The sequence below is a fragment of the Rhea americana genome, unplaced genomic scaffold (genome assembly GCF_003343005.1).
Source record: "Rhea americana isolate MKP2758 unplaced genomic scaffold, rheAme1 scaffold_57, whole genome shotgun sequence".
Taxonomy (NCBI): Eukaryota; Metazoa; Chordata; class Aves; order Rheiformes; family Rheidae; genus Rhea; species Rhea americana.
In genome coordinates this window covers 179,914-192,131 of record NW_028186723.1, presented here as the reverse complement: position 1 = coordinate 192,131, position 12,218 = coordinate 179,914, and the positions used below count along the sequence as shown (strand labels likewise).

Here is a 12,218-nt window from a genome sequence, read left to right as displayed (position 1 = left end):
TGACTCCATAGGAAGTATGGAAAGTTTTGCTTATCAGATAGGATATCCTCTTCCTTCTGGCCTGTAAAACTTATTGCAGGAAGTAATTTACTACATTGATTATCTCTCTCTGGGGAAGTTGCCCCTATACYAACTTTAGTTTAGAGACTTAGTCTCTTATCCTACCTTTTCCTGTAATTATTTGTACTTCCCAGGTCAGGGGATTCACATATTCACACCCTCCCCTCTTCCACTTCCTCATGCAGTGCCATGAGAACAGAGGTTCTCAGTGGGGACAGAAGGTGCTTAAAGCAGCAGATGAAAACCTATCAGACAGCTTTATTCTCCTTTTTCAGTGGAAGTGCCCTCCAGAGTAAATGCAGTATACAAGTTTATTTTTTCTCACTGTACTGTTTAAGGTTAAGAGAACTAAGGCTGTGCCCTATGGAAAGATAAATGATAGCTGAATGTACTCCTTACTTCCAAAACAACTTGTTTACTTACTGTAAGTTTATGCCACTATCTAAGCTTTTTCAGTAAAGGAGTATGGAATGCAGACCCAAGATCTTCTCTGGCAGAAGTCTGCTTTAGGGCTCCTTTTTGCAACACCAATTGATTTTTTGCTTTTATAATTGCTTTGCTATCWAAGATTGGAAATAAAAGGTTCAGGGAAAAGCCTTAAGCTTTACAAAGTAACACAGGAAAACTGAACACTATCACTTTGTCAGCCTAAGTCATGTTGCTCCTCTAGGCTGAAAGAGTAGAGGGGAAATATTACACTGGTCTTGGCAATTCCAAAGTGTCAGGAGAAAAGAAAAAAATTGTCTCAACACAAATCTATTTTTTTGAGACTTCTCAGTATCTTCTGATACTTACACATTWTTTTTCCCAATAACCAGAATACTATAAATTTAAGTACAGATTTGAGGTAATTTTCTGCTAAGCCACAGCTGGCATTTGACTGATGAATCAAAACACTATCCAAAGTTTATGACAGCCATTGACAACATGGAAAAATAAAAAAATAGAAGTATGGCTTGAACCAATAATTTTGTCTCATACTTCTGAAATTAGCAGGTCCAATATGATCAATACATTCACCCCAATCAGTGAAATACCCTAAAGAAAGGCAACATAAAACAAAAAATGTAACATATACAATTACAGCGATAAAACCAATTGTTTTAATTGAAGCTATTAAAAAAACATGTGAGGCAATATAAATGATAAAATTATAATTAGGAAGAAATAGCTAGCACTTTCTGAAAAGCTTTAAAACAGCAATAGGACACTTTACAAAAGATTTGAGGGAGGGGAATAAAACTTTCAAACTACAGGTACTGTATAAAGGTAACATTAACAATTATCTTATAAAATACAGCAACAGAGACAAAATGAGTACTTAAGCTCCTTTGAAACTAAACTGTCGGGGATTTTGGTTAAAATGTATGTTCAAAAACTATTTTAAACAAGGACTAAATATTTCATATTTTAAATTTACAGTTCCCTGGCATAAACATCACACTATACACATCTTCCAAACAAGCTGTCAGTACGCTTTCGCTTAACCATGGGTGGTGTCATCTTCTACAAAGTCTTTGGCCATTTCTGCTGTGATCACATCAATATGACTAACCTGGTGGAACAAGAAGTATGCAATGATTAGAAATATCTCCTACAAAACAGAACAGCATTATTCCCAAAGGCTCCCATCAAGACTCAGTGAGTCTGTAACAAACATCTGGTTTGCATTTAAAGCAAATGACTAGGACAGATGTAGATCCTTAAGTCTTCTTCAGGACAGAGAACTACACCAGACTGCAAAATAATCAGAGAACTACCACCAAAATAAATCAGGACTCCCTTGCAATTCTTAGGAAATGAAGTCCAGTCTCAAATTCACAGCTTGATAAGGTTTTCAGTAAATACCAGAAGTAAGACTTATTTACCTTGTTTCTGAATTTTACACCATAGAACTTGTCAGCTGACTCGAGCAGTTCAGGCCTAAAAGTTGTTGTAATAAACTGAGCATGTTCTGCCAGTTCCATAATCATATCTTAAAGAGAAGAACATAGCAATTCCTTATTAAGGTCAGCCTTAATAGAATAGGATAAATCTTAATGCAAGACAGAAGTTTGCTATTCCTTGTTAAAAAAAAAAGTTTTGCTTGCTAATAAAAAACAAATCAAGAATGGATCCACGCCTAGTTTTTATTATGTTTTAGGCCTTAGTTCCAATATTAACGCTGACAAATCTATCACTTGACAAATCAGTGCATTATGCCTTTATGATGAAAAATAGACTGAGCACTTTTCAAACTTAATGCAGTAAGAGCTGGTTCTTACCAAACCACTACATTTCAAAAACAGCAATATTTTCACTACACTGAAATGTACTACAGAGCCCCTTTAAACATTGCATATTAAGATAGAGCTTCTACCCCTCAAAAGTTCACAGAAACCCTCAAAAGTACAAAGTTAACTTCTAACACACACACACAGAATATATAAACAAGCGCCTCTACAATGAAAGGTTTGCTGAAACATCAGCAAGCATCAGAAGACAGATCATCACCTTCAACCATACTGATTTATGCTAAAAAATGAGTTAAAGCAGGAAGTTACCTGAAACAGCTTTTCTGTGCTGAGCATCCAGGGCTTGGTCAATTTCATCAAACAAGTAAAATGGAGCTGGATCACATTTCTGGATAGCAAATATCAGGGCTAAGGCCACTAAGGATTTCTGCCCACCAGAAAGTTGCTGCATTTCTCTCATTTCACCCTGTTTTCCTGTGAACGATACCTAAGAAAATGACATCAGTTAAGATGATTCTACAGTATTAAACCATAACATAATTTGCTATTGTATTCAATAAAAAGGATCAGCTAAATGTTGTCTTTTTACCATKTGAACTGTATTTAATCTAAAAGACCACTGAGTACTGAAATGAAGTATTTCTTTACCCTTATGCCAACTCCAGTGAACTGGTCTACAGATGGAACACTGCTCTGTGATCCAGATCCCCTTTCACTCTCAGTGCTGCCTTCACCTTCATCCTGGGACTGACTGCCCTCCACATCTCCTTTCTTCATCACTAATGTGGCTTTACCACCAGGAACTAATTTCTGGAACACTTCACTGAAGTTTTTTGACACCTTAGAAGAAAAGACAGCCAATAGCAATTCAGCTTATTCTACATAGTGAAACAGAGTAGAAACAACTACTGTTTTTCTCTAATCATGCTACGTAATTTCTTCTAACCAGATCTGCATTCATGCTCAAGCACAAGTTGGAAACATACCTGATACATAAAAATTGCTCTAAAAACATCAGAACCAATTTTTTACAGTACAAGATTTTTTGTAAAAAAAAACAGCAGCAAAAGCAAGTATGATTTCAGTGAACTTCAGATAAGGTTAGAAGTTACGCAAAGTGATCATTACTAAAATACTTTATACACTGCAGTAAGACCCTTTGCTAAAAGTAGCAATGGCTTTCACTTAATTCAGAGAATGGACTTGGGAGCACAGTTTGTTATCAAACTTTCTCCAGAAACAGTTGTACATAATACAAAAGAAATTCAACAGAAAGGAAGCATTCTAAAAGTTTTCACACAAGCCAGAATGGTAACACAACCAAGGTCAGCACTTTTAAAACGCTAACCTATTTCTTTTTCATGTATAAAAGAAAAACTCAGTTACAAGATACAGCCTTCTATTATTATACAACAGCTCTACTTATCTTTTTTCTTGTGYAGTTGCTACATAATGGGACAATTTTATATCAACTCCACAGTCTCTTCATAACTGTTGCCAACATTACCTGTTTGAAAGTCAGCTGAATAGCTTCGTATTTCCTGAGCTCAAGTACATTCATCAGCTCCATGATGGACTTGTAGCCCCTGTCCAGCTCCTCTTGTCTTTTTATCAGTTTTTCCTTCTGTTCTGAGAAGTTCACAAACTGATCTAAAGCTTTTTTATTAACATGACTGTATTTCTTCAGTTCTGTATTACACTGCTCTAGTTTGCGGAATAGCTGCATAAGGAAGAACAAAGTGAGTTTCAATTCTAACCACACTTGACACTCAAGACGTTTATGTGTGATCCTGTAATAATAATTCAGATCACCAGCTCTGTTATAGCATGAAACTAAGCACACATTACCTGCTTTAAACTTAAAGTCTGATATTTTTCAAAGGCCTCCTGTGGAAGTGAGCCCAACTCCCTGATTTTCTTCATGCATTCCTCTTTCTTCTTGAGGAGCATGCCTTGCCTGTTAGTCATTTTTTCAAGTTCTTTTGTGTCATGGTTAATGGCATCCATATGTTCTTTTTCCATGTTCTTCCAGCGTTCCATGCTTTTTTGAAGCTCTTTAATTCCTGCTTCTGTTTTGTCAATAGAATTATCCAGATCTGAAATATTGAGGGAAAGAAAGAGCACAAACTCAAAAGTGTTAAGTYTGCGAAAAAAATCAATGGGTATACAGTCAGCTATCTTGAAACATCCTTTCCTTCTCTATAAGTATATGGATAAAGATCAGAGAAACAACCAAAGGTCATGTTAAAGTCTAGAGAGAAGGGGCAGTGGGGAAGGAGGGAAGGAATCCATACACATGCTGTTTCCTTAGATAGTTTAAGCTTAGACAGTTAGGCAAAAGAATTGTGTTATCATATATACATACTTACTGAGATAATTATGCATTTGCAATCATGGACAAACTTCATTTGTTTGACTTGCACAAAATCCTGTACTACTTATCTTTTGGAGTAAGGTCTAAGAATCTGTTACACTGTAACAGTTGTTATACACTGTATATTAYTTGCATTAGATTGCTTTTCATATTATGCTCTATTTTTAAACCAAAACACAATATGGTGAACTTTCAAAACAATGGTCAGTTTTGTTGGAAAAAGTGGTATTACCAACCATCTGATCGGGCCAGTGTATCTTTCACTCGTTTGTTGATAGCCTCAAGTTCTGATGTTGTGGCAGTAAGAACTGTGCCACCTTCTGTTTCTCGTAGTTCATTCAGTTCCTATGGGACAAAATGAATGCAATCAAGTTTCAGCAAGGAAGGGAACAGAAGTATAAATCAGGCTACCAAGTTATCTTCCACTACTCTTGATGTACGTATACAACAAAGTGTTTTACTGAAGTTTTATAGTTGCATCTGCACAGAAATCTGTCATTACTGTAGCCGTAATTGAATGTGGAACTCTACAAGTACAGCAGACTTTTGTATAGGTGGTATGTTTTTGGTCAGAATCTCACATATTCTTAAAATACTGTGCTGAAACCCAAGTGAACATATAACTTAGCTTAGATAAAGAGAAGCAAAAGTATCAGATTAAGTATTCAAGTTGCAACATACATAGTAACAAATGCATATTTATCAAAAGAGTAATATGCTGAAGCCCTGGAAATAAATCAAGAATGGACTGTAAAAAAATGCCTTTTAAGATAAAACCCTTACTTGTTCCACTTGGTCTAAACGTTTTCTCAAATTCTCATTGAGGTATGTTTCAACTCTTGTGATGATGCCTTCCAGTTTAATTCTCTCATTCAAAAGCTGTCTATTTTCCTGAAATAATAAAAAGTAGTATAATTGCCTCAAGTGACTCCCAAACAACTAATATCCTCCTTGTTAAAAAAAAACTAAAGAAAGATCCCTTCAAAGAATACAGTATATGTAAATATCATACAACTCTTAGGACCATTGTTCTAATTTTAACAGATAGAAATAGCAAGTATTTCTGCAGCTAGCTAGCATCAAAAAAAAAATCAACTACACAAACTTGTAATTTTGTCAAGCTGCATTAGCATCTGAATCCAATTCTTAAAACCAAAAGAGCTTTTAAGAGAATATTTGCGTTTCTTCCATCTACCACATGCATTTGAGAAAAATTACATAATTATCTTTGCAGATGAGAAAATTCCATATATGCCTGCCTACTACCAGTCAAACACTTGTCTAATTACAAAACACATCATTAGTGACTTTTCATATGAGAAGACAAGATTTTAAGATACTGAAAAGAAAGCTACCACATTCAGCATATGATATTGAGTTCCTCTTACTTGTTGTAGCTGCCGAATTTCATCATTAAGAGCATCCACGCGTTTCTGATCTTCAAGACTGAGCTGAGACAGTAAGTCTGTCCCCAGTTCTGCTTTTAATGATTCTCTAGTTGATTCCATAGCGTGTAAACTTGCCTCCAAACTCTGCAAGCTGCGTTGCTATGGAACAGAAACAGTATCATTCCTCAGAGCTGTCTGCAGATTTATACAAATTTCACTTTTCTACTTACATATAAGTATTCAGCATATTATCTTTACTAAAAAAGCCCAACCCACAGGGATATCACATGGACAACTATCTGGATCTTCAACATTTAATTATTAATGCTATCTTTAGAAACATCTATCAGCTTGCATGTTACCTTCCAAATAAAAAAAAATTTGAACAAAAGCCAAGGGAAAAAATATTTTTTTTTTTTTTAAGTGGGCGACATCCCTCTTTCAATTTTCCCTCCTATATACTTGCTTGACAGTACACATTTAAAATAATCTTTTCATATTATGATGTAARCAAGAAACCAATAATATCCTCTAATCATACCTTAGGCATAAATGTCTTTTCAGACTGCTGCCTTTTCTCCTTCAGCATTTTCATCTCTGACAAAATACTGTCTCGAGAGGCTTTGAACTTTCTCTGTTGTGTCTCAATTTGCTGCATTTGGTTCATTAGCTGGTCAATCTCATTATTAATCCATGCTCTGGGCTAAGGAAAATTCTCTCCATGTTTTAAAAAGACATTTATACCTACTGGAAATTTCAAAACTTAGTCCTTCTCTAAGCCCCATAACAGAATTTCACAGACTCATATTCACTTGCAATTATAATAAAAAACAATCAGTTGTATAGGAGAAAATGAAAAAGCATCTCCCAAGGAAATAACCTGAGCCCTTACCAACATCAAGAGCATCAAGAGTAAACCAAGGAAGTTTCATTCTGCTGCTTTTACAGCATGACAGTCAGAAGGACGTAAAGATACATTTGAACTTGTAAGAGCTTAATTTTCCTTACAAAATATACAAGAACATAATTTTGCTTTCAACATGCAAGGTCAGTTTGTGTTACATTTTAAAGCTCACTGTCAGACTGCGGTAACAACAAAGCTCCACCACAGCTGAATGGTATGCCACACAGGATTCCTACCAGCTAAATGGGCACCCTACCCAACCTCCTACCAACACTTCCTCAGTACCTAACTAAAATCAAAATTTTGTCAGGTCTGAGGTTAACTGATAGCATGAAAGGTTTCTCAAGTCCAAAACAGTAGTTCTAACATCRACTCCTTTGTTACTACTATTGCCACAGTACTATGCAGAACAGGGCTGCACAAACAGTCAAGACAAACAGCACAACTAATCTATAACGTTAAGAAAAAAATGTTATGATCTATTGTCTTTGTCCATTACTGCAAAATGAAAGCTCTGTCATCACAACCCTTGAAGAACAATGAAAGGATATTTTCAATGTTTCTGCGTAAGTTTTCATTGAGTTTTGCTTCAAGTTCACCAAGTTCTTCTTCTGCCTTTCTAACATCTTTTTGCAATTCAAGACGAGACTTCCTTGTGTCATAATAACCACCTGTCAAAGCACCACGATGGCTGACTTGATCACCTAAGAACATATGAAAACGACCATATAAACTGCACAGCATATACCCTCCATCATGTTCAGAGTAGTTTCTACGATATAGCTTACAGAAAAAAACATAACATGTCAACTAACCTACAAAAATGCTTTAGCAGTTTCAGGTATCACATCTATGTTTGTGGTAACTGCCTTACACAATGTTTTGTGACTATAAAACATTTCAGTATGTCATCTTGAGGTGCATTCTGTTGCTCAAGACTACCATCTTCTTTCAGCATTAGCTAGTTAATTTTGTCTTTATTAAGTTCTGAAACTAAATAGTTTGTAGGAAAAAACAAGTTTACATGAAGGAAAACAAAAATGCTCAGCACTAACCAGTTAAAAAACCTGACCCAGTTTTCACCTACTGCAAAGGAGAAAAGCAAGAGAGGCTGAGCAATTCTACAGAAGCAACATACTGCAGAAGCCACAAATATTAGTAATTAATCATTTCTTCCTCAGATATTCTTTGGGAAGACTTTCAGACTGTCTTCTTTAAGAGACAAAAAGCAAACAGAATAAACCTGCAGGAAAACTGCTCTCCAAGAACAATCCGTTATCAAAAGATAAATTCAGAGAAGAATGTGCAAGTATATGACTGGTAGGCAGAAGTATTCAACTTGTGCTTCTGAATAATTAAGACTGCACATTTGTTTTAAGCTGGTGAAATACACCATGAATACTCCAGATTCTAGCTTAATTGGATAATACACAAAAATCTAATCTGCTTTCCATTTCTCAGGAGGGAGACGCCCAGCTACTAACTTTTTAGAACATAAGAAAATTCAGTGACTTAAGAATTTCTGTATTTTAGCCACACACTGGTAGCAGTTTGCTCTTGGTTACCTCTTTTATTTTCAACAGTTTTTACTTTGACAACACTAACAGATCATGCTTGATGAGCCTCTCACTCCACTAATCTCAYTTTCCCCACTAAGTAATTTTTGAAACTGCAGTATTTACCTTCTAGAGTAATACAATCCATAGTGAAAGCTCTGGCCAGTTGGGTAGATACCTCCATACTACGACAAATTAGCGTCTTTCCAAAAACATGTTTGAAGGCTTTGTCAAATCTTGGATTGTATCTCAGTTTGCTGATCATTGGTATAGCATCCTAAAAGAATGTGATTTTAGTGAGAACACTGCATTGACACAAACATTGCAAGTGCATTGCAACTAATTCATCACAGAATGTAAGAGCACCTCATCCTCCAAAAAYCTATCAAAAGTAGAAAAACAATATACCTTCAAGCTTAAGTCTCTGTTAAGTGTCTACTCTAAGTTTCAGCTAGAGATCTGCATCTCATTCACTGAAGACTAACATTTGGCTTCACAAACAATAAGCTTTTAGAATTAAGACTTCCAGAACTGTGTATATCACAATCTGTATACAGGATGTCAAATTCTGAACCCAAGTTACTGTATAATCTGAATAACTGCTTTGGAAATAAGCAGCTGCTTATGACTAGGTAAAAGGAAACACTAATTAAACATTCTCTAGATAAAGACATAAAACTGTATAGAAACCAGGCAAAAGCTTCTGCAATTTAAGCTTTAAAGACCAAAGCTGAGCTAAACTCCTTTAAGTCAACTTGGAGTTTGCAAAGAATCCCATCTAAGTATTAAACTGCCACTTAAGTTCAAAAACTGTGCTAAGTTGGCCATAAAAATATTTTCTTTTCTGTACTATTTTCCTGGTGAAGAACAGTACACAAACATTAATATTTTCACCAGTAAGACTCTCCTAAAATAAGTATACCATAAAAGTCTATTTTTATCTAAAAATCAACTTTTAAAGGATTTTTCCTACCATAATTGTTGTAGAAAGTCATTGCATTCATAAAATTCACTATTTCATTATCAAATAAAAGCAGATATTTTCTTGAAATATATTTCAGAAATACTTTAAACTGTTGCAGGTGAAAGGTTTACTTTTATTTCAAAAATGACTGGTATCAAATAACTTTGAGAAAGTGTAATGTCACAGTCATGGATGCTATCTTCAGCTTTTGTTGACAGCAGCTTAAAGCTTAAAGAAGCTTAAGCTTAAAGAAGTCACAATTTCATAATTGACATATTTATTGATGGTCAGGTTACAAGAAAATTCTGATTCCTTTAACTACCACTTATGTACCACTTAGAAGATATAAAGTTTCACTTTGAAGCAGCAAAACCTAGTGGGAAAGTAAATGTTTTTCTGTTAAGAGCTTTTAATATTGAGAAGTGACACATTAGAAATAGTATTYAATTACACACATTCAACATCAAGGAAAGTAGCAGGCAGTAAGCAGTAAACAATTCAAAACACGAAGCTTTGTATTTAGAGAGAGAATACAGAATGGTTCAAAGTGAACTCTAACTCACATTAGTCTCAGGATAAGCAGTATCTCTAACATCCAGCTTGTTGAGAGGCAAAAAGGTAACTTCTCCCGGAAGGTTCATTTTGTTAAATTCCATTAAGATTTTTGTACTGACCTCATCAGAATCCACAATGTGATAAAATAACCTAATTAGCAAGCCCAAGAAACAAGCAAAAACTTTACAGTGCTAGAAACTTYAGTATTTTCATGTATGGAACATTAAAAGCATGCAGGTATATTAAAGTAAATGCAACACAACTTTGTATTGATGTATCTCTTCAATTTCAAATGTTGCTGAACCTTTGAAAGATCAAGAAACAAGTACATTTTAATTTGTAAATCATGTTTCTAATTACTATAAAACATTTCATTCATCAACTGCGTTTATTTTTATATATATACACACACAAATATATATATAGTGAGAGAAACACTTTATTCATTTTCATTCAAATGAAATCAGCCAATAATTGCACATTGTACCATCTAGTCACAGAATAAGTACCGTAAGTGTAATCTTTTTTCCAGTACTTGCACAGCTTGCTTTGGTCCAGCATAAAATCYGTTCTCTATACACACTATTCAGCCGCCTTTGTTTACAGAGTTCGTTTTTAAATATTGCAGCACATGTGGCAAAAATAAAAGCTCTGTGTACAAGCAACAAATGGAGACCACAGAAATCTCCCCTTCTGATGACTGATAGTATGTTTCAGAGAATCAAATGAAATACGTGATCCATCCTTCACAAGTTCAACTGCAGTTTACTACTGCATTTTCCAAACCATAACAGAATTTTGAAAGAACTATGAAGTGCTTTAAAAAGTCTTGTTCACATAGAAACAGACATTTCAGAAGAGGGACATCACTTCAAATTGTAGTTCCATCAGCATTTCACCACCTCTGTCCTCATTCTGCCCTATGGCAACATCCACCACCCCACCAGACCCTCAACTTGCTTCATTAGAGGCCTACAAAGTCTGTACTGGCACACTATAGGGGATGGGAAGTAGAGGTCTAAAGAGCTCCACAAGTACCACTATCATCAAAACACAGAAAAACCCCACAGTCTGAGTGTTTACAGCACAGCCAGTGATTACAAAACAGGGATGGATGAGCCAAATACCAAAGGACTGTATTAAAAGGTGAAGACTTTCTCATAAAGGCAATAATACTAATATCAACCACTATTTAGTCATGARTTTAGAACAAAAATACTGAAAGGAATGAAAAACTGGGAATGGCAAAGGATCAATTTTCCTTCTGGGATAATATTCTCTGTGCTGCTGTCATCTCCATGACTGCAACATGCCTTGCTTAAGGCTATTTATTTTGAAATGTCAGATGGTGCAGGAAGTAGTAGACCACCTAACAGGCATTTCTAGAATATACATTACACACAGAGACTCATTAASTACTCATTATTTCTCAGACAGCTTTTAAATGGCAGTTCTTGACAGTCTGAGGCCTACCTTCACACAACACCTTCTAGTGTGGCAAGTAAACACTCCTATTGATTCGTACAGTTGCCTGCTGTAGGATTCTTCACCCTTGAACGTGCTGTCCACTTTATTCAATAGGTGTCTGCCAAGAGTTTAAGGTCGATTCCTAGAGACTGGGTCTGTTTTTACTTCCCCCCCCTCCTTTTKTTGAGATAAGATTAAGGATTAGTTTTTAAACGGGTAGGGTTCTTAGCTCCTTCTTAAAATTGTGAAGATTTTATGACAATACACTGWATGCACTTAGTTTCACAAAAGACAAAGAACAAGATTAAGAGAATAAAACTTTCAACAGGAACCTGTACTAGCAACTAAATTGTAATGTATGGACTACTGCAGATGCTTTAACAAGTAACACTGAAAAGCATGTAATTACCTGTTCCCTGCAGTAACTTCAACACAAGTGTAGAAAGCTGGTTCACATTCAAAATTATTCATCACAATGCCATGATAGCCATTTAGAACGTGTTGGTTTATGCCTTTTCGACGGAAGTGCTCCAAAACTTTGTTTATGCTGTCTATACCATTTAAAATGGCCTGTTAAGAGGGAAAGAAAAATCCATTCCATCTTCCACTTTATAAAAATGTTGGCCTTCATTATTTCCAAGTTCTTGCCGCGTAACCTAAGACTTTCTTAGAAATCGCTAGAAATCGCTAGAAATCGCTAGAAATCGCTAGAAATC

The 12,218-nt window shown here is 35.5% G+C and overlaps 1 protein-coding gene across 1 annotated transcript in view; it reads right to left on the bottom strand.

Moving 5' to 3' along the window:
* Window positions 1-1,145: 1,145 nt before the first annotated feature.
* The window catches only part of SMC3 (structural maintenance of chromosomes 3), a 22,417-nt gene continuing 11,344 nt past the window's right edge, over window positions 1,146-12,218 (bottom strand). Inside the window, exons 15-28 of the mRNA XM_085319120.1 lie at window positions 11,912-12,072; window positions 10,044-10,185; window positions 8,643-8,793; window positions 7,512-7,664; window positions 6,598-6,749; window positions 6,057-6,215; window positions 5,452-5,559; window positions 4,905-5,013; window positions 4,143-4,390; window positions 3,802-4,014; window positions 2,943-3,134; window positions 2,604-2,781; window positions 1,929-2,035; window positions 1,146-1,615 (exon numbers count right to left, since the gene is read on the bottom strand). Coding sequence (XP_085175246.1) covers window positions 1,544-1,615; window positions 1,929-2,035; window positions 2,604-2,781; window positions 2,943-3,134; window positions 3,802-4,014; window positions 4,143-4,390; window positions 4,905-5,013; window positions 5,452-5,559; window positions 6,057-6,215; window positions 6,598-6,749; window positions 7,512-7,664; window positions 8,643-8,793; window positions 10,044-10,185; window positions 11,912-12,072 — 2,145 coding nt within the window. The 3' untranslated portion in view covers window positions 1,146-1,543. The remainder of the gene's footprint in view (window positions 1,616-1,928; window positions 2,036-2,603; window positions 2,782-2,942; window positions 3,135-3,801; window positions 4,015-4,142; window positions 4,391-4,904; window positions 5,014-5,451; window positions 5,560-6,056; window positions 6,216-6,597; window positions 6,750-7,511; window positions 7,665-8,642; window positions 8,794-10,043; window positions 10,186-11,911; window positions 12,073-12,218) is intronic.